The following is a 23,322-nucleotide window of genomic DNA, read 5'->3' as shown; positions in this document are numbered from 1 at the left end:
AAAAGCTCTCCTGGTCCACTGCGGACATGAATCACCAAGCAATAGAAATAGTGTTTTCTAACAGCGTTCGGTTTTATGGCAATATTAGGGTAGTCCCGTGATATCGGTAGGTTTCTAATGAAATCCCGGAAGCGCGAAATTTGTCCCGAGACATAACTCTTCTTAAGTTCAGTAAAAGTACTCGTCTCTTTATTTGATAAATTTTTTCTTGTTTTACTTATTTTATGTATTTTATTTAACCAGTCGAAAATAGCTTCCTCGCAAAAAAACATACATATGTTTTCTCATGTGAGTTTAATCGACGCACGACAATAGCCAATTTAACTTTTCGAGTAAAATCCACTGAACATATTTTTATTCAACGAAAATGCAGAATTTTCAGATCGTCAAGGAATTTTATTAATTTTTGGCCATACATTCAGATAAAAATTTGAAAATATTGTAGGGCATCGTTTTCGATGCAATAAAGGTTTAATTCAGTCATTCAATAAGTCGTACGTTCATGTTTTTTTACAAAAAGTAGCAAAATTTTCAGGTATTAAATTAATATATTATAAAATATTAAATAAAGTTTCGCTGGAAATTAAGATAAATAAATGTTGAATATTATTTACTAGCTGTAGTCGAGCTCACCTTGGTGTGGTCTGTCTGTGGTGAATCGAGAGCGAGGATAGACAAGCAATGCTTGTGAATACATAAGCGCATTTTTTTTATTAGATGTCTTTGCAGATGTAAAGAGTATCTGGTCTATATACTCTAGATCATGCAATGTTCAAGCTTTTCTCCATGTGAGAAGCCTTCCACGTGTAGTTCTAAAGAGCACAACACCTTATATGATAAGAAGATGAAGAAGTAGAAAAACTTCCTATCAAGAGAACTGTGTGGATATGAAGTCACGATCCCAGCGCACCGCTTAAAATTAGTTTTTCTTAAATGAATAAAGTTAGAAGGATGAAATCCGAGGAGGCGACAGAGTGCATAATATTATTTAACATCTATTTTTTCAAAAATATCTAGTAAACATTTTTCAAGGATATTCAAGCATAAAGTTTTGAAAGTATGGAAGAAAGCAGGGAATTTTTTTTTTAATTTTCAGAGAGTTTTCTATTCTATATATGATAATATTACTATTCTACATTGAATTTATTAAGTTCTTTTTACAAATCAATTCAATCAATTCAAATTCAAGTCCTCTTAAAAAAAAATGTGAGCCGTCATGGGACGCCTGGCAGATGTGAAACATCGTGTGTGTACAAGTAATATGCATAAAAGATAATATTATTACAGGAATTAAATATAGCCTAATGAAAAAATGAAATATTACGAATTTCTTACAGAAAATGGTAACTTTATTTAATAAACATTTATTTACATGTGATATCAAAATTCGATATATTTTCATCTGTGACTTCAGTAATAGTTATATTCGATGTTTCCTCTGCCGGTATAACTGTGACGATTGGTCGATGATAACTAAAGTACGTTACAAAAGTATTGGTTGAAATATTATCAAGATATCTCATAAATACAGCATCTATTGTTGTTCCATATTTGGTAGTAGATTCTCTTGGATTGTTATTGATTTGCAATTGAAATTCTTTTTGAAGTGTGCTTTGAGTGATGAAATTTTTTGAATTTTCAGGTGGCACAAAATTAATCATACAGTTTTGTATTTGAAAATTATTAAATAAAATTAAAAAAAATTAAATAAAAAAATGACTTTGAGTGATGGAATTTTTTGACGTTTCTGGTGGCGCAAAATTAATCATCCAGTTTTGTATTTGAAAATTATTACAATAAATAAAATTTAAAAAAAATTTTATAAAAAAATTACTTTGAGTGATGAAATTTTTTGACGTTTCTGGTGGCGCAAAATTAATTATCCTGTTTTGTATTTGAAAATAAAATAAAAAAAAAATTTAATAAAAAAATGACTGAGTGATGAAATTTTTTGACGTTTCTGGTGGCTCAAAATTAATCATCCAGTTTTGTATTTGAAAATTATTAAATAAAATTAACAAGATATTAAATAAAAAAATGATTTTGAGTAATGGAATTTTTTAGTTTTCAGGTGGCGCAAAATTAATCATCCAGATTTGTATTTGAAAATTATTAAATACAATTAAGAAAATAATAAATAAAGAAGTTATATTGAGTGATGACTTTTGACCTTTACGACCGCCATTGCTTGTCTGTTTTTATACAGCAGCTCTACACTTCACAAAATTTCAATTATGATTGACGTACTGCACTATTTGTAAAAAATATAAATAATCCGATAGCATGATTAATTTTGTGTCACTTTGTATGATAATCAAAATGTGTCTTTAAAATATGCCTTCCTCCATAGGCTTAAACTTTTTATTCAATTTCAACTTTTGCTCATTACGAGCTGGCATATCTCGAATTTGCTATTAAATAAGTTTGCACTTTTCATTTCGAATTAATAAAGCAATAAATTTGGCATTGCAAAATAGTTCCACTTAGTTTAAATAATTGAGTAATGAAACTTCTTTCAGCTGTGGCTCTGCTTTCTATGACCTTTTGATATTTTTCAACTCAAACACTGACCTTCGTCATTTCTTCGCACAGAGAGCGCGCCTCAAAGGTGCCCACTCTAGCCAGCCTTCCAGTTTCCCACGAATTCTCTGTAATCGAATTCCTATTATCTCCATAGCAAATTACCGAACACATTCAAAAACACATAACGCAGCAACATTTACTAAGCACTCACGAGCATCCAACTTGCCGCTCTTTAGCAACTCTACATTTGTCTCTCTAACATGGCACACATACTAACACACTTTAACCCACATCATTTGTGAGTTGTTCCTTTGAAATTGGTTTAGCACTTCTCATACTACTACACAAAAAAATATATATATGTATACCTTAGTATAGGCGACGGGTCGCCACGCCAACGATTCGGTTTACAAGTGAGCCTATAGATGTTTCACATCAAAAATCCTGACCTCAGAGAGAAAAACGAATAACTCCGTTTTTTCATGGGTTTAGAATTATTTTGGTTTTTGTGACACGGTGTAAATATCTAAACAGCAGTATAAAGAGAAAACTGTCATTTGACTATATATAATATTATATTGATGATAATAAAGGATTTTCCAAAAGCAGGATTTAAAATTTTAGATTCCTTCAGTTTCCCCTACTTTTATTCAAAATGCGGCTCTTAGTTATTTTATGAGAAAAATTAAAACATTTAAATGTCCACTACGAGCGCGTCTGCAGGTAAATCCACCAAACCGGCGATTCATGAATGCGCAATTGTTGAGAACGCCGGGATATCGTTGTTGATGGTTGTTCAGCAACACTTTGCGCTACAGCAGCAATATTCTCAACACCAGCCTTTGAATTATCAAATCATTCGGAAGTTTATTTCCACCAAAAAATGACGAATTTTGCGATGTGTTGTTCTTAAAGATCGGTTATTTTCATAATAAGTTTCAATAGTTGTAGCGCATTGTTCTATCGTAAAATTGTACGTCTGCTTGCTTAACAAATGTCAAAGAGGACATGAAAAAAAGAACCGACTAGGAATTATTTACCACTGACATCTAGGCGTCCCTTTTGAAAGACCCTCAAACTTTGATACAACATTATTGTCAAATACTTCCAACCATAGCTTCTTACATTTCTTATTTTTAAAATATCGATTGTAATGTTATAAAAAACTATAGTAACACTATTGCATTACCCTTTGCATACACATTTGTTTACTAAATGCGTAATCAGTTGCAAAGGTATTTCATTTCGACTATCACGAATACTATGCCCTACCTTTTGCTAAACTATTTATTGCTCCTCGTTTTGTTGTTTTTAATATCGCGTTTGATTTTCGAGTTTTGCCATAAATTGAAGAAATAAAATTAACCTCCATTTCAAATATTTTTGTGTGGATGATTTGTCATAACAAACGTCCAACCTGCCGCTCAGCCATTTATGACTAATCATTTGACAATTTGCTTATCCGTGGCGGTGTCAAGAAGAACAGTGGTTATAAACAGGCAAGGAGATAGTAAACTTTTTTCGAAGGAAACTGTTCAATTATTTGTTTTTGCGGGCCACCTTGTAATATTATAGGCTAAATAATTTTCAAAGAGCAAAAAATTGTTTTAAATAAAATCATTTCGGGTCAATTTACATTAGGACAGTAACTCATCGCTGTAACTTTTTTTTATTAAAGTTATCGAGCGACAAGTATTAATTTGGTGTAAAACTTGCGTTGCTTTCACTTCTTTGTGTACCATAGAAAAATAAAGGGCGCTTATATAGCAATGATATGTTATGTTTCAGCTGCTGTCAAAGCTAACAACGCCATCCAGATGCCAAAATATTCAGTTTAGTTTGCGATTTCATCATGCTTTCTTTCACGCTTGCCAAATATGAGGAAATTAATAAAACAATTGCCCAAATTTCTTCTTAGTTGCAAAAACGGAGATCCGGATTTTGGCCAAATTACCATCTTCCCGGCCGAGGTTCCGTGGCCATTTCACCAAGCAGAATTGCTGTTATGTATGCGCTTCACAATCGACAAGTGTTCGTCCCAGCTCTCAATGTATCTACAAAGTATCACTGTTTGGTGCGATTTACGGAATGGCGGCATCAGCGGACCTCACTTCATTTTAAGAAAACTGAAGTAAGCAGATTTAAAACCCATTGAATTTTATTCTAAGGCAGTACAAGTTTGCGTTGATTTTTGATCATTTTTGGGTGTTTTTTGAGGCCTTTCTAGGATTTAAATTTTCTCTCAAATCTGTTACTGATTTTTCTCAATTGAACTCTTATTAAATGAACTTTTGTTAAATGATTGATGGCGCAACAAAGAAGAGAATGGATTTGGAGATCCCATTAAATTCCCGCAGAGTCCGAGCAATAGGTGCATTGGACTCAATATCTTGAGATAAAAAGGATAAGAGCTACTTAAAATTCTCGCACAATCAATGACACCTTGTACTAAATTAAACGCTCAAAGATAGAACCCACTATCTGCTCTAAAGCGGCTTTCAGCGAATTAATAACAAGTGAAGCTACAAGAGTGAATCGGGCAGAAAAATTAAAAGACCTCAAGCCAGGGTTACGAAACATCTTTTTTACCTGTTCCATACTTATGGTAGCAAACTGGAGATTAGGTCGCCAAATAAATGAGACATATTCCCACCTAGACCGAACAAACGGGGTGAACAGTAATTTCATTGTTTAAAAGTCTTAGAAATTTGAACTGTTACGTCTAACAAAGTCCAGGATCGAATTTGGTTTTGAGATAATATAAATGATATGACTTGTGAATGAAAAATTTGAGTCAAAAATTTGAAGGTCTTTGATCCCATCTATAGATTGGAGGACATTAAAAATAAATAAATAATTGGCGCGTACACTTTTGTTAGGAGTTTGGCCGAGCTACTCCTATTTGTGGGAAGACTTTATTAGAGATATAATACGACGATTGTAAAATATCACGAGATTTATAGTGACTTAAAAACATTTGTTTTTAATTTAAAGAGATACATTAATATGTACGCCAAGGAACGAGTTCATTAAGGTGAGCCTGTATTCTACCCACATCCTCTGGGTGTCTTATTAAGGCAACAATTTTTAAGTAGTCAGTATATAACAGATGTCATGCAAATGAAAAGCATCTGCTTATATCATTTATAAATAAGGCGAATAGTAGGGCACACAGACACTACCTTAAGGTACCTCAGAAGTGGCAATGAAAGGGCAGACTTAGATAAGATTTTAACCATAAAAGGAAAACCGAGAGAAAGCAAAGAGAGTTCAATTTACACAAGAGAAATCTATGTGACATAGTGCCGAAGGCCTTCTTTTAATTAAGGGCCAACAAAAACAGCTAAAAGGTTGAGACACTAGTGAATTTCCAGTTTGCTTTAAGTTATGGTAGTTTTAGACTTTTTTTAGGACATATATCGATGGCTTAATATAGAAAAGGCGTATTTACATTTTTTTCGAAATCGCGTTTTTAATGTATTCTGGTAGACCACTGTCAAATACACCTCCCCTTAAAAAATTAGTGGGCTATGATCGCAAATAACGGATTTATAGTGTATATAAAAAAAGCCCTAACTCATTCGAAGTTTTTTTTTTAAAGAAAAAAGTCCTAAGTCATTTAAAGTTGAATTTAAAATAGACACACAATCAAAGCCACAACAGAAATTGGTTTTTGCTTGGCGAGTCTATTCTTATTGTTTTGCTTTTGTATTTACTTTAAAAGAAAAAGGGATTTCCCCGAGTTTGTCTAGGACAAGAATATTTTCTGTGCTACGTTGCGTTCGTCGGTGCGTTTTTGTTTTTTGTGTCAGTTCAATTAAAGTTTTTGTGTTGGAAACAGTTTTTTTATTGAAAGTTTTAATAACATGAATTGTGCAAAAGAAAATTCAGATTCAGATGGTGTTCCAAAAAGGAAAAATACTGCTAACAAATACGAATTGAAACAAAATATAAATTAAAAAAAAATGGAAGGCGTGGAATATTTGGGTATATCAAAAACCTTCTAGGGAATTAGGAGAGCCATGTTCATCACGATTTTGTGTAAAAAGTGCGGTGAGAAAGTGTTCGACGTTTAATGAGTCCACGCGAAAAGAAATTTTTAGTTTGTTTTGGGAGATGTCCTGGGAGCAAAAAAGGCAGTATGTTGCAGGTCTTACAAGCTTTTCTGAAACAAAAAGGAAAACGTCTGAAAATTCGAGATGAATAAGTCCATATCATATTTCTTGAGTCATAATTCAAAGCGATTACAAGTGTGCCGTGAAATGTTTTATTCAACACTAGGAGTAAAGGAAAAGATTGTTCGAAATTGGGTTAGCAGTGGCGGTAAACACGGTACTCAATGCAGTCCCGATAAAGCTTTAATTTTGCTCAAAAATGCTAAGCGATCATCAGTTATAGGTCAGCGCAACAAAAATCGACGTGACTTTCTAAAAAAATGGCTAGAGGAGTTGCCAAAAATGGAGTCACATTATTGTCGAAAAGATATTGTCGAAAGTTTTACTTCGAATCGGATTTTTCCTCATATCAGGAGATTTACAAGCTTTATGTCAACGAGTGTGAATCCGATAAAGAAAATGAAGGCCTAAAATTGTCGTACCCAATATTTACGCAATTAAGAAAGGAATAAAATTATTCTATTTTTAAGCCAAGAAAAGATCAGTGCAATTTATGCGTATCACATAAAGCTAATAATGCTTCCGATGAGCAATACGAAAAACATAGAGAAGAAATCGGAAAAATGCGTGTAGAAAAGCAAAACGATATCAAAAATGCTGAATCCGGACTATGTTCAGTATTCTGTATGGATATGCAAGCAGTTAAATTAGTGCCTCAACTAAACGCGAGTGCTGCATATTATAAAATGAAGCTTCAACTACATAACTTTACTGTCTATAATATTGTAACGCATGAATCAGATAATTATGTGTGGGACGAAACAGATGGAAATTTAGTGTCTTCCGTTTTTGCTACATGTATTATTAAGCACTTAAGGAATTTCCATGTTCGATCGCCTGAAACCCATCACATTATTATTTACTCGGATGGTTGTTTTCACCTAAACCGTAATACTGTTTTGTCTAACGCCTTGTTGAATTTTTCAAAGGAAACCGAAATAACAATTGAACAGAAGCTTTTAATAAGTGGTCATACGCAAATGGAATGTGATGCATTCCCTTATAGAGAGAAAAATAAATGAAAAACAAATAAACTTGCCGTCTCAATTTGTTCAACTCATTGAGGAAACTAGAAAAGTTCCAGCACCTCTACAAGCGCACCATTTGCGTTATGATTATTTTTTAAATTTCGAAAATATTTCAAAAATATACACATCAATACGACCAGGTGAATATTGCACACTGATACAACTCTTTAGATACATATACTTAAGCTTTTCTTAAATTACAGGCAGGGGCATTGGAGATCATACAGTAAGCGTGCTTCGAAGTTTCCGATTAAAAATGTGTCCCCCGATTGTCTTTATAAAGAGAAAATAGCCATATCTAAAAAAAGTGGGACCATTTGCAAGATCTAAAAAAATTTCTTCCAGCAGATTGCCACCATTTTTATGATAATTTACCTTATAAAACCTAATTTGTTTTCAGTATAGTAACATTTGCCTTGAAATATGTATTTTAGTTTTAACTATTCATTTCTTTTACTTCAAGCATGACTTATTATAATAGTTTGTCCGAACTTAACTTACAACAAAAAGCCCTAACTTAAATTTATTTTCAAGAAAAATAATAACAAAAAGCCCTTTCTCAAATAACTTCAAAGAAATTAAAAATAATAACAAAATTATACCAGAATTGAATTTGTTACCTCTTTTGAATAAAAATTGCAATAGAAATGTTTTTTGCATCTTAAGTTTTTAAGGTTTTATTCAGTTTTTTCCTGCTCCTGAAAAGTAACGAAAAGTGTAGATACGCCTTTTCTATATTAAGCCATCGATATATTGTTTCTAAGAAGAATTTTTTTCTGGTCGTCCGGCCGAAGGCCTGATCGTCCTGACTTTCCATTCCGTTTGAACAGACTATGCCACTTATAGACCATTTCTAGACAAAGAAGGTGGTCTCTTTTTGTAATGCTCTGTCGTGCTTTCCCCGCCGCCCAAATTTCCATCACTCAAAACATACCTGATTGCCTGATTGTCATGCCAAATAAAACATCAATTGAGTTTTTTAAAACCTTAAACAGCACATCGAAAATATTATTCATTAGAATGTTAAAAATTTATTCAGTTAATATTCATCGTACATTGTTTTTGTAATTCATTTTGTTTTTGCGATCATAATAATGCGTAATATGTAATATATAATAATACAATAATATCTCATAAATAATATCATAGTTTGCTCTTCGATATTTGCTCATCTTCTTGCTACTTAAAACTTTTTTATAATACAGTTTTGTTTTTCGTTTCAATTTTGATATGTAGGTATGTGTGTCTGCCTGTCGTTTTATTTAGTGCGACGGACAATTGAATCTTAGTGCAGCATTTTGAAACTTTTATCAGATTTAATATTTCTTGTGGGCAACTTGTAACTGTTTTTGGAGTTTTCGGATTTCTTGGCAATTTTTGAAGCGATACTTTCGTGAACTGCAGTGATAAGCGCTTTTCTTTGTTGTCTTTTCTTTGTTGTCTTTTCTTTGTGCCCATCATTTTTTGTGCAGTCAACTCAAGTTTGCTGCGAGTTTTCGGAAAATCTACAATAAATTGCAGGATGTTGTTGAATTTTGTTATAAATCTTCCAGAAAATGGGTTGGGTCAGATTTTGTTGCAGCACACTTGAGATAAGGCACAAAATTTGCCATCATAGATATTATTTGTTTGTTCAAGAAATACAATAAAGTGTAGAAAAAACGTTGTAAATAAATAAAAGAAATTTAATGAATTATTTTAATTTTATAAAAAAGTGTAAGAAAATGTAAATTTTTTGTTAATTTTAACACCAGCGATTGGAAAATATCGAGGTAATTATTTCGTACTCGATAAAAGTGATCATCTGAAACCCTTGGAACAAAGGATGCGTTCTTGAATATAAATACAAATTGTAATAAATTGTAAATCGAAAATAAGTCAAGGTCTCATTAAATATAACTTTCCATTGAGAAACAAAACTGAATTCAAGTGAATGGCTAAAATGAAAGTAAAATTGGTAAACGAGTTTGCCGGAAAATTATTTCTCTACGGAACCTAATGAAACCGAGGCGTAAATAATATTAGTCGCATCAAACAAAACTCAGAGAATAATGTGGAATTGAAAATTTATGTAAATAGTAGTAAACAAAAGCAAGTAAAAGTAAAAGTAAAAGTAAAAGTAAAAGTAAAAGTAAAAGTAAAAGTAAAAGTAAAAGTAAAAGTAAAAGTAAAAGCAAAAGTAAAAGTAAAAGTAAAAGTAAAAGTAAGAGTAAAAGTAAAAGTAAAAGTAAAAGTAAAAGTAAAAGTAAAAGTAAAAGTAAAAGTAAAAGTAAAAGTAAAAGTAAAAGTAAAAGTAACAGTAACAGTAACAGTAAAAGTAAAAGTAAAAGTAAAAGTAAAAGTAAAAGTAAAAGTAAAAGTAAAAGTAAAAGTAAAAGTAAAAGTAAAAGTAAAAGTAAAAGTAAAAGTAAAAGTAAAAGTAAAAGTAAAAGTAAAAGTAAAAGTAAAAGTAAAAGTAAAAGTAAAAGTAAAAAATCATTAGCGGAAAGATATGAAAACAATAGTTAAAAGGAAATCGTTAGAAATATTTGATTTAATGAAGTTGGAACATTGGTAAGAAATTCTCCAAGAAATATATCGGGTGATGAATATATCGCTAGGTAACAAAACGAAATGGAAACATTTTTAAAACAAGGTTGGCGGCATTCGAAAGCACACTAAAATACGAAGGAGGTTCTTGTATCAAAAAGTGATTAATGAAAGTGGGAGTTATTGAAATGAGTTATTGGTGGAAAACACTCAAGGAGAATAAAACACTTGAAGAGAAGAATTAACCATGGGCTTGAAATTACTATATCTGCAAAGTTATACATTTCTGAGGAAGGGAACAAAATGGAATCGGAACATTTATCGCTGCTAAGTCATGCATTTCTGAGGGAGGGAACAAAATGGAATCGAAACATTTATGAAATCGCAAGTTATACAAAATTTAAATACTTTATTACACTACATTATTATAAAAGTATTAAGAGCTAAAAGTACAGTGGTCAGGCGACCAATTATTTTAATGCAAAAAATGGAAATGAAATGAAATAATAAATTTTTTTGCAATCAAAGTGACGAAATGTCTTATTTTATCTTCAGAGGTATTTTTTACGAGACACAAAAAGGAATCGCAATAGAAAAATATGCAAAAATTTGCTACAAAACAAAATGCGGTTAAGAAATAATACGTATCGACTCTTTTAAGTCAAGCGGAATGCTAGCGAAAATCTATATCTGTAGATAATTTCTTAAATGAGCTCTATAATTTCATATTCATGTATTACATATACGTACGTATGGACGTATGTAATTAAAAGAAGCTTGGTATATTTTCACCGATAAACTACACTCGATTACACCTCTCCCTATAGCAAAGCCAATTTATTTGTATGCACTTCCCAAAAGTACCGCTACCTTAAAGCGCAGTTGATATGTAAGTATGTATACACTGAAAAGAAATTCCTTGCCAGTGTTCAAATTGAACTTTTTACTACGAGTATTTATTTGCCCTACTATTTTTGCATCAACAGCTTCCACTATTCTTCCTCACTTTCTAAATATTCGGCAATCGCTTGTGATATAATATTTTAATATTTTAGTCGTATTTTTGCTTTGTATAGTAGACTGATATGTTTGCTGATTTTCACAGATATTTCGCTTTTACTACTTAAGAAACGGTCTCTAACAACAACAAATGCGTTGCATTTACTTGGTATGTATAGCGTTAAAATATGCATATTTTTGTTGTTTTTGTTTTTCGTAATTTTTATACAATAATTTATACTTACAATGTCACACACATTTTGCACAATAATAGTTTGCGTATTCTTATTTTTTACTAATTTTATTTTACTTAAAGTTAAGATAAACGCTTTGAAATATTTAGCTGGAAAATCTGAAACAAAACCAAGAGTGCAATTAATTTTTTGAAGTTTTAAGTGTACTCCTTTTAGTATTTTTTTTTCTGAAGTAAATATTTTTCACATTCGTGCAGTTAGTACAGTTATTTCAAAAATCAATCAAATAACGTGAGTTAGTGTGTATTAGTTAACATTTACAGCGCAAAAGTTAAGAAAAATGTGTACATATATTTATAACTTTTCTACATTTTTATTACATAAATACAGATTTTTTAAGTTTTTTTATTTTTGTTTTGGTACCACTTGCTTGCAACAAATTAGCGACTGCTTCCTCCTAAGGTTGTCTTTCACTGCTGGTTTCATTTAGAATATACGAAAGAGTAAAAAAAGCATTTGAGATTGCATAATATTTTGCAATTTTTTTCTTTTTTTGGTTTAAGTGTGCTAATAGTTGAAAGGGATATAATTCTTTTTAACAAAAAAACAAAAACAAACAAAAAATTGTCATAAGTATTTTTTTACATTTTTTAATTCCTTCAATATTTTTTCAAGCTTTTTATAATTTTCATAATTTTTTAGTTAATTTAATAACCTTTTCGTTCTTTGTATAGTTTTATTTAGTTTTTATTATTTCCTTTTGTGTTTTTATTATTTTTTATTTTCCTTATGTATTTTTTCAAATTTTATTTTTTTATGCTCTATTTTCTCATATATTTTTATGCATTTAATTCCAAATCATTTCATTTTCATTTAATGTTTTATTTATACTAAATTTTTCGTTAAAACTTTTATAAACAATACATATATGTATATATATTTGTACAACTTTTTAAATAAATTTTTATCATTAAAAATATTAAAATCTTCTGAATTTTTACTACTTGTTGTGTGCTTCTTTTTACTTTAGTGTTACTAGTACATTTGTTTCTTTGTAAATATTTTTTTTATAGGAATAAGTAGTTTGTCTCATTTGTCTCATTTTCATACATTGAGCTGCCATCTTTCCACTTCCCTTCATATGCATTTTTTAGCCAATACTATTTCTGCTATTTTTTGTTTACTTTTTTTGGTTTATTTTTGTATGCTCTTTTTTCCTAATAAATTCAATTTCGTATATACAGCATTTTATACAGATACGCTTGAAATTTCTTTCATAGCTCCTAGCCACTGTAACTTTTTTGCTTCACTGCCATTTACATCTATTTTCTGCCCAGTGTTTTTCTGCTCTAGTTCCACTAAGTGTAAGTAACAGAGGGTTGAAAATTTTAGCATTTACTTTTTACTGAAATATATGTAGATATGTATGTATAAATTTGTTTACTGCTTTAACTTTTTGCTGCTAAATAGCTTAAATAACACACTCGTCCTTCCCAGTGTAGTAGTAAATATGACTTTTTGTATTCATAGTATGTATAATAGCTTCTAATTTCTTCTAAAGATATTTTAATAGTAAAGTAGTTTTGCATTTTTCAGCATTTCGCTCAATAGATTTTCCTTCTACTCTTTGGTTTGTTCGCATTTTGTCTCACTACGCACTAATTTAAGGTACTTATAACTCCATTTATTTAAAGTTGTCTCTTGAGTGGTTACATGGTATGTAGTTTGCGGTGAGTTAGTTCTCGTGATATTCTTGTGAGATGAGTTAGATGTACCTAAAAGCTGCATAATTTCGTCAATGTAATCCACTGATATATATAGTATATAGAGCTTTCAAATATATATTCTCTCCACGCTTAAATATTTTTTTATATTTTTGGAATTAACTTTTTGTTTGTTGACAACTTTGGGCTTTAATTTCGTTATTTTCTGTATGGTGATTATGATTTTCAAAAAACGGCTAACAAGCTTGTCGCCTTATAAATCTGTTGCTTTTTTCTTTGCTGTTATTGTAATGTTTTCTACGCCCATCTGTTTTTTAAATTCATTGTTGCTGCTTTGTTATTTATTTTCAGTTTTTTATTATTACTTTCTTTACTAAATTATTTCTGCATTTCATTTCCATATCCCGCTTATAGTATTTTTGCAAATTATTTTTATAAAAATATACAGTTTTCAGTTTTCTACATATTTCGTTTATCTATTGCAATCAGTGTTGGTTTCGCAAACTTCTCCCTTTTCCAAGCTTCGCATATTTTTGTCTCAAGCCTTTCACACTTGGCTTCCCAAGCTCTTCGTTTTAGCTTCTCAAAAATCTCACCCTAGTGGCTAAACCCGCTCATTTGGGTTCTCAAGCTCCCCACCTATAAAGTTTCTCACTCCCCGCCTAAGCGCGCACTTTTTTAAGTTTAGTCATTTGCGAGCCAATGTCTCTACCTAACTCTTTTATCTTGTTTTGCTTTTCCCAAAGTATAAATTGCCTAGTTGTAAAGGTATATTTATAGTTATGTATTTGTATATACTGATATGTTTCGATTGTATTTTTATAAATTTTCTTCCTAAATCTAACTATATACTAAACATTTCAAGTAAATGTATGTGCATAAAAATTTGTTATGGAATATTTCTTAACTTTTATTACGTAGGAGTGGTCGATTCTGCTAAAATGGTTTATATGGTGACGGCAGTTAGTATAGGATGACAAAATCAGAAACACAGAATTAATTTAAATTAATTTTAATTAATTAAAAGTATAAAATTAAAAAGAATTAAATTTATGTTGTGTTGTTAGAAGAGCAAAAAACAGTCCCCTTTTTGAGGACTCCTGCTGGTGTAAGATTCCAAATGCAGGTCGTTCAGATAGCGTGAACCCGTCGGAGCTTTCATATTGTCTCAGTAGTGCTCCTGGATATGCAGTTACGGTAAAATACGAGTACACTGTACGTACACTCTGGTTAATGAGCAACTAATCAGCGGTGAGAATTCTGCCAAAGCACGAAGATTTTTTCAGAGCTAAAACTAATTTTTAATACAAAAGTTGGGAAATTATATTGAGCTCAAATATATTAATATTGTGAACAAGTGAGCGCTTTAAAAATCAAATTTTTTCATAAATAAACGCATTTGCAATAAAGTCATAAATTGTAGACTTTTATTTGAGGTCATTTAAATATACACATGAAGAGCGGAACTTTAATTACGCTGTTCTGTACCTGTGCACCGTATTTTGCCTAATTTCATGTAGGTTAGGTTAGTTTAGGTTGAAGCGGTTGTCTTGTGGGACACACTCAGGCTCATAGCCCATTGTGATGTAAGTGCCAGTAAATAATAATAATAATAATAGAATAATAATTCAAATTATAAAGTAAATTTTTCCTTTATTAGGACGAAATAGAAGTATCAGAATAATAATTAAATAAAAAATATAAAATATACAAATTTGTTTTTTTAATTTCTTAAAACAAAAAAAAAAGCGAAGTTTGTAAACAAATCTTTTGATTTATTTTTTCTAATATCATAAAAAATGTGAATCAACAAACTGTCCACCTCCCATATAAACCGCGAAGGTAGTCAGCTTGGGTCAGATAATTTTATAGCAGAATCAAGCGCTCTTCAGTTTTGAGTGGTGAAAAAGTTATTAAAAAATGTATCCAAAAACCAATTAAAGCGTAAAAGAACAGCCATTACTTACTGGAAAAAATTAGCGCTGAAAAACTTGCTTTCTTATTTAGATTTTTACTACTATTCATTTTTCTTTGTTTTTTTATAACGAACAATGAACTATTTGCTATAATATCAAACACACATGCGAACTACAGCTTTGCATATGTATGTGTTACTTGAAAAAGCGCCAAGCCAGCAAGCTATGCCACGCGCTCAACTCGTACGCAGGTGTTGGCACTTCCTGTTTTCGTTGATAATTTTGTTGTGCTCCGCTTCATTCATTTTACATTCTTTGCCTTTGTTTGTAGGTATTTGAATTACTTTTGAATTTGCATTTCTTTTACTTATGTCAAGCAAAGGAAAAGGCTAAAGTAATTTTTATGACTTCAATCTGAGTTATCTTTTTTTGTTTCTGGTCAATTGTCAATTCAGAGATTTTTTTTGTATTCTAATTTGTTTTCTCAATTCACCAAACCCTTGTTTCGACATTTGTGTGTACGCTTGCGCTGGTTGTTAATTGCATTGCAGGCTCTTTTTTCTTCATTTTTATAGAATCTTTTTTTTTTTTTTTTGCTGGAGAGAAAATGTTCTCAATGTTCTCCAATACAAGGAATGTTTTTATTTTTTTTCTTATTTTCATTTTCATTTCTGTGCTGCACTTTGTGAGTGTTCATAGATACGCGCGCTAAATGATTTTGCACAAACTACAAGTAAATAAAATACTAACGTCGAAAAAATAAAAATGTTTAATAGACTTTCACGCTAGAATTAATTTTATGACGCTGATATACATATTTATATACACATATTTTATTTAGGAGTTTTGTAAAATTTGTGTATTTGTTTTTCATTTTAAGAACTGGTTTTAAATAGCTGCAGGGCTTGCTGGGATATTTTTTTGTTTGCTACAACTATGTGATTTTTTTACATAATTTTTAAGTGGCCAAAATCTTGGTTCACTATGGCCACAATTTCGGCTCTTTTTTGAAATTTTTTTACATAATTTTTTTATAAAGTTTATTTTAATTATTTTTTTAATTACCACTACTTTGAAAATAATACACCGATGCAAAATTTTGCACATTGATATGTAAAGTGATTTAATGTATGAGTACAAGACTTAATCGTTTTCATTTATCGCCGCTGTTGCATAACTCCTGTAAATATCCGGCGCACTACTCTAAAGGAGATTTCTCTAATCTCGACTGACTTCCTGCTTTGTTTTTCATCGCCATTTTTCAACAACTAATTTTAGAGAGGGTTTAAAAAAATGATTTTTAAAAAGTTGTTTATGTATAGGTATAATTTTTCTGTTTTTAATCAATTTTTCGTTGGAAAAATAAAAAGTACTTTGATTTTGCATTTTCCTCCGTATTTTCTACTAACTTAAGCTTTGCTGAACAACTTTGAACAACTAATACGAACAAATTTTGAACAACTAATACGAGAATGGATTTTGTTTTTCCAAAAGATATATATATTTTTAATTTAAAATTAGTAAAATTGAAAGACAATTTTTTTCTATTTTAATTAAAAAGATTTTGCAATTTTTAGTTGGTTTAATTTTTAAAAATATAAAGTTTTTTCATTTTCTTAGTTTATCTTTGCTTTTTTTCAACAGCTAATTCGAGCGTGGATTTTGTTTTTTCCAATTTTAGAATTAGTTAACTTCGAAAATTTTGAATTAAAAAAAATAAAACAGTTTTTTTTATTTTCTTAATTTATGTTTGCTATTTTTTAACAATTCAAGAGTGGATTTTATTTTTTCGAAAAAAGAAATATTTTTAATTCAAAGTAGTAAAATTAAATCACAAATTCTTTCTATTTTAAATTTTTATTAAAATTTTTAATTTTAAACACCTTTTTTAATTTAATAAAATAATTTAAAATTTTTTTTTTAATTTAATACAATAAAATCATTTTTTTTTCTGAAAATTTATAGGCTTCTTTGTCTAGTCCCTCTTCACTATTATTCACCTTTTAATTTAGACGAGGGTTTTGCTTAAAAAAAAATAAAGAAAATATTAAATTTATTTAATTCTTTCATTTAAAAAGTGTCCTTGTTTTTTCTTTAGCTGGAAGGTATTTACTGATAGCCATTGTAAAATACAATATATGCATACAGATTGTACGACACAAGTTATGCTCATAAATAGTCGAATAGAACATTAGAAGTATTTTTTTAATCATTATTTTTTTTAACTTGTACTTGCATTATTTAATTACCATTTTTTCATATGGGTTTTGTTTTTTTGCAATACATTGAAGTTTGCACACTGCTAGCCTTGGACAGGCTTCATTGCGCTATTTAATGGGTGTATATTTAACTTGCTTGCATAATTCTCTTGTTTTGTTCTACATATGCTTTTTGCTGCTTTAGTCTTAATTTTTTTATTTTTAAATCATTTAACATTTGCTATATATATTTTCACATATATGCCTTTTATACGTTTTTTATATACCTATGTATTTTTTTTTCATTGTTCTCATAGATCCTGCTTCCACATTTTATTATTTTTATGATTGAATTGTAATGTACACATTGAGATACCACTGAAAACCATTGAATTTTTCATACTTTTGTTGTTGTTAGTTTATTTAATTTTTTCTCTCAAATTTAAATTTTCAAAATAGCGCACGGTTTTGCATAACATAAAGCAACATTTAGCAAAGTGTGTTAAAATTTTGCGCAAAAATATTGTAATATTAACGAATACATATACATATTTACGTAGATAGCAGTAAATCAAGTGACTACGTCAATTTGAATTTTTAGTTTTTTTACTTCAAGTATTTTTTTATATATCTTTTACAAACTATTTTATACTACTTCCACGAGTTTCTTTTAAAAGTGTTTTGGTTTTACGCATTAAAATTTCTACTTCTACTTCTTCAACTTCTCTTTTCCCTTACTCCCTTACTCCCACCTTTCGTCACATATTTTTTATTTTATTTGATTGAATTCACAAGAAAAAATGAGATAGATTTTTTTGGTCACATATAAGTTTTTGCAATTTTTTTGTTATTTTCCTTAATCTTTTCTATAAAAGGTTTGCAGACGTACTTAAAAGAACATGACATAAAATATAAAACAATGTAAACCTAGGAAAAAACTAAATTTGATTTTAAATATTTTACCTTTCTTTTAAAATTTGAGAAAAAATTATTATTTCAACTACTATTTTCATTTGTGTTCTATTTTTCTTCGTCTGTTTTCGCTGTTGTCATCGCACCGTATCTGCCTGTATTTGTAACTGTTTTGTGTTTTTCTTCTTTGTTTATTTGTATTCTGTATGTGTTTGTATGTATGCGTTATGAATGTTCGGTTCTTATTCGTTAATCGGGCGCCACTCTACTATTCTGCCACTACCATTTGCTTAGTAGTTGTAGTTGTCGTAGGGCGTGCCTAAGTACGAATAGAAGCTGGGATTGATTGGTTGTGCGTGTGCATAATAAAATCCAGAAGCGGGATCTGGCGCCACTCAGTCTAGGAAACCGGTATTCACTAATTTTTCCAAAAAGAACTTTACGTCGCCCAGTTCGGAGTCTTTGATGCCCAGGGACTTCAACATTCCAAGGTCGCCATTTTCAACAGCCATAAAAACTGATCGTAAGTGCTCCAAATCAGATCTGCAAAAAAAATAATATTTAAATAGGAAAAGGGATTTTAATTGTATTTATTTATTTATTTACAAACGTGGTATAATAATATAATTATTTTAACACGAGAATAGGAGCACTGGCTGCCAGGACCTTCGGCTCTTATTTATATTTTAGCTATTTTTAATTGAGTCGTTTAGTATTTCGTATGCCCTAAATTTTTAAGCGAAAATATTCTAATAAAACTGTACTTATGGCTTGAGCTTGGGCACAAAACAGTAAAATTTCATTTAATGCATACAATTTTTAATTTCCCTAAAAAAGAGATAATACAATACAGTTTTCCTCCTCCCGTGGAAATTTTATATCTGCTTTTCAGTGTTGCCTTCACTGGTGTCAATAGACTCAGGGCTTGTTGTTGTAATTTCCGTTTTGGGAAAAACTGTGCTAGATACGGCGAATATGACAGCTTATCGTTGATTTTTGATATTAATTGCTTGCTTCCACACAAACAGGTGTTGTAGGGCAGAATCCGAGAACAGTATTTACCCAACTCCAATCGTTTCCATTACATGAATGCTGCTCATGTGCATCAATGAGTCTAAATTCACCAGGGGCTTTATTAATCGCTTGTCCTTTTAAAATAAATTAATACCTATTTCATAACCTCGCGAATAACAAAGCAACCGCTGAGTAATAGATAGAGACATTTAAAGGACTGCGATCTGTTTTTCCCCCCTTTGGTTTCGATTAATCTTTCTCACTTTATCCTGATACCTGAATGTATCTACCTATAGGTAGACCATGAAAGAATATCTGACGTTCCCTTCACGTAAGGTTTTTGCTTTGTTGTACGAATTCAGTTTTCCGGCAATTAGTTCAAGGGTGGCACGTCTCGTTCGCAAAATCTGTAACTGCACTATACAACACAATTCAACTCGTTTCAATGACCAGCTTGCAGCAAGGGAATAGTAAGGGGGTCATATAAAAATGCCTGCAAAAACCCGTTTTTAAAATTCACTTCTTATATTTTTTTATGAAGGGTTATAACTTACCCCTTCTTAAGGTAAAACGGTTATGCCTAAAATTTATTCAACAGGTTTATATGAAATACTGCAATGATAATTTCTAAAGAAAATATTAACTCTTTTGTCTCCTCCACATATGGGTATTTTTTCTTCTCTAAGGAAAACAGAAAACAGGTGCATAAAATAGGTAAATACCGGCTTTGAATGAAAAAATTAAATAGCTTAATGAAAAAATAAAAGCTTAACAGAAATTTGCTTATACCGCAAGGCGAATTTCGCTTAACGATTTCGCCTTTGAGCTTTACATAGTTTAATTGGAATAAGAAATGAAGCTAAATGAAATCAATGCTGGACAGATCATCTTCTCGGGCATGCAAGAAGACTTCTTCTTCTTAATTGGCGCGATAACAGCTTACGCGATTTTTGCCGAGTTTAACAAAGCGCGCCAGTCGTTCCTCAGAGAGACACAGTGTGGTGGCTGATTTTTCTTCGAAAACGCTACTGGAAATGTCATCTCGGCCAACGGGGAGCGCTACAAAAACATTATAGATGATTTTTTGTAGACAGGAATTGAAGATATGAACTTGAAAAATCTTTGATTTCAGCAGATAGCGCGCCATGCTAGACAGCCCAGCCAATTTCAGTAATCATCTTATCAGTGGTTTCGGCGATGTCAATTGGCTACCTCGAAGCTGCGATTTGACGCCGTTAGACCTTTTTGGAGAGGACCGATGTTACGCGAGTAAACCCTCAGGCCCTTAAGGCGAATATCGAGCAAGCCATTCGCGAGATAGACCTAGAGTCCTTCACCAGAGTCCTAGAAAACTGGGTTAACGCTTTGCGCTCTGCGAATCCAGTCGAGGCAGCTACATGAATAAAATCGTTTTTATAAAAAGAGCGAATTTGAATTTGTTCGAGTAAACTAATATTGTGCCGAACAAATTTAATTAGTTTTTTTTTAATTTTTTTTTAATTTCTAGAAAGGCTACCACACATTCAATGTTGCCCCTAAATATTTTGTTCCTAACAACTTGTTTCCCATTAATTACCGCATAATTTGGCAATCGATCAGAAAGAGGCTCACATTTGCTGCCTTATAAAGGGTTTTCCAATAACAGGTGTTATTTTGAATAGCCCGCTATTTCGGTAGATGTCACTTTTGCAGCTATTATTTTTTGATATTTGACAAGTTGAAACTACGCCATTAATAAAAATTGAACGATGCACGCTTAAACAATGCATTCAAATTATTAAAATTCACTATAAAAATGGTGAAAATTTAGCTGAGACGGTTCGTAAAACTCGAACATTTTTGGGTCATCGTGAAGCACCTTGTCGGACGGCAATACAGAAATTGGTGAACAAATTTGAGCTGTTGGGATAAGCTAGCGATGTGAAGAACAAAACCCGTGCACGTCTCTGAAGAACAGCCGAAAATATTGCTGTTGTGTTGAAGAAAACCCAGGTTTGTCCCTTCCTCGTCGTTCTTTGGAATTAGGCATTCCACAAACGTCATTACGCCGTATTTTGCATAAAGATTTGGGTTTTAAGACTTATAAAGTCCACAATAACTCAAGCCGGCCGATCATCAACAACGTCGTGTCTTTGCTGATTGGGTCGTTGAAATGCATGAATATGATCCGGAATTCCATCGAAAAATCATCTTGGCACCTCGGTGGCTTCGTCAACGAGCAAAATTGTGGGATCTGGGGCTCAGAAACCCCAAGAGTTATTGTTGAAAGTCTCTCTATCCACAACGTGTGACTGTTTGGTGCGGTTTATGGTTCGGCGCAGTCATTGGACCTTATTGTTTCGAAAATAAACCTGGAGTAACGTTACGGTGAATGGATTGCGCTAACGATTTTTTGGGGCCGGAATTGGATGGTATTGATCTGGACAACGTTTATTTTCAACAAGACGGCGCTACGTGCCACACAAGCAACGAGCCTCTATATGTATTTGCATAAAAAAATCAAAATGCTGTATGTAGGTGTAAGTTAATATACGTCAAAAAATTATTTATGATTATCATTACAAATGCCCGTTTCTAGACATTTCCTTTATTCTCCGTTTATGTTGGTTTGCTCTTAATTAATCTCAGCAGGCACATTTGCGGCTACCGCCTAAAAGTTTCCCAAGAGTCGCTATGCTAAAGCTAATAACCAGGTTTAGCATACGTTAAGGCGTTAATACTGACATGTATGTGTACATAACTCGACAGTGAAATGACAAGTTACCAAGCAAACATTTAGTTCTTGAACTTGGAAGAAATTGATGGAAGAAGTCAAACTAGATCGAGCGTGACTAGACTTGTACCAGTTGCAATAAAAAGGAGTACCTTGAATGTTAAGGATGCACGAAGTGAGGATTGGAGAAATAAAAATCATGTAATAAATCATTTGCGTAGTGAATCCTAAAAACCAAATAAAAATTTAACTTATCATCACTTCAAAAATTGTCCATCCAATTAAACGAAAGGCAAAGTAAAAAACAATGTGATTGACTAATAGAATACAGATTTGGATTTCATGAAATAAGCAATTTTTAAAAATAAAATGGCTTGAAGGCTAACGGCAAAGTTAATAGCAGGATATCGTAAAACTAAAAAAAAATATCGTTGTTTTTGATCAACCCTTCCGAAAATTTGTGAAGTATACTGCAAATGAAAATTGCAATCAATCTTCATTTGTTCATTTAAAATAACTGAATTAAAAGAATTTTATCCAAATGGTCAAAGGGATAATTCAATCAAAGATAATTTCTGAGCGGTATTTCCTGGAACATGCAGGTAAAAATAATCCTACGCGGTGCATGCCTGCGCTTTAAGCAACTTAAAAAGACAAACTTTAATAAAGAAGCCTTTAATTATGCTCCAATTTTTGTAAAATTTTTGCATAAATTGGAGAAGGCTGTATTTTTACTGTAAATCACGCTTTTCAGTTTTTTGTGATATTTTTCTTTAGTAAACCTTGGTAGAGTTGCTATTCGCTGTACTGAAAACTTTAAACAAATATTTTCCGAAACTATACTATATAGTCAGGAGGACTCATTATTCGAATAAATCTTGAAAACTAAAATTGACTGTCCATTATTTCTTTTTCTCTGTATTTATTAAGTAAATTAAACAATAAGTTATTACTGATTAACTCCATTATCTTTAAAAAGCGAAAAATTCAGAAAAAAAGAATGAGTAAAATTAATTAGTTTGTCAAATAAGAAAACAACAGTTTTTTAAAACTGAATTGGTTTAAAGAGAAATCAATACAGATATTCTTGTTTATTGCACTCAACTAAATTAAAGATTTACTGATAGGTTCATTCAAAGCAATGGAGGGATTACAAACATCAACAGAAAATGTATAATACCCGTGAATAATACATTTTGCATAATTATCCTACTTTAAAGAGTTACAAATTTATAAGTTTATAAGAATTATAAGGTGGAAGAGGTAATTTAAACTCAAAATGAAAATTTTTAGACCTCTTTCAGTTCTCTTTTTATGAAGAGCATAAAATGGATTTCATATTCTTGCAAAGGCTTAGGTTAGGTTAGCCAGCTTGCTGGTCTAAGACAAGACACTCG

At 31.2% G+C, this 23,322-nt stretch overlaps 1 protein-coding gene across 1 annotated transcript in view; it reads right to left on the bottom strand.

Annotated features, from left to right (window-relative positions):
• Positions 1 to 16,125: 16,125 nt before the first annotated feature.
• LOC128866185 (IDLSRF-like peptide) overlaps positions 16,126 to 23,322 on the bottom strand; it is a 45,886-nt gene continuing 38,689 nt past the window's right edge. The window contains exon 3 of the mRNA XM_054106755.1: positions 16,126 to 18,741. Within this exon, the coding sequence (XP_053962730.1) occupies positions 18,594 to 18,741 (148 nt within the window). The 3' untranslated portion in view covers positions 16,126 to 18,593. The remainder of the gene's footprint in view (positions 18,742 to 23,322) is intronic.

This window comes from Anastrepha ludens, chromosome 2, assembly GCF_028408465.1.
Source record: "Anastrepha ludens isolate Willacy chromosome 2, idAnaLude1.1, whole genome shotgun sequence".
In the NCBI taxonomy this organism is placed as follows: Eukaryota; Metazoa; Arthropoda; class Insecta; order Diptera; family Tephritidae; genus Anastrepha; species Anastrepha ludens.
Note: the sequence above shows the minus strand (reverse complement) of the source record. Positions and strands in the feature narration are given on the sequence as shown.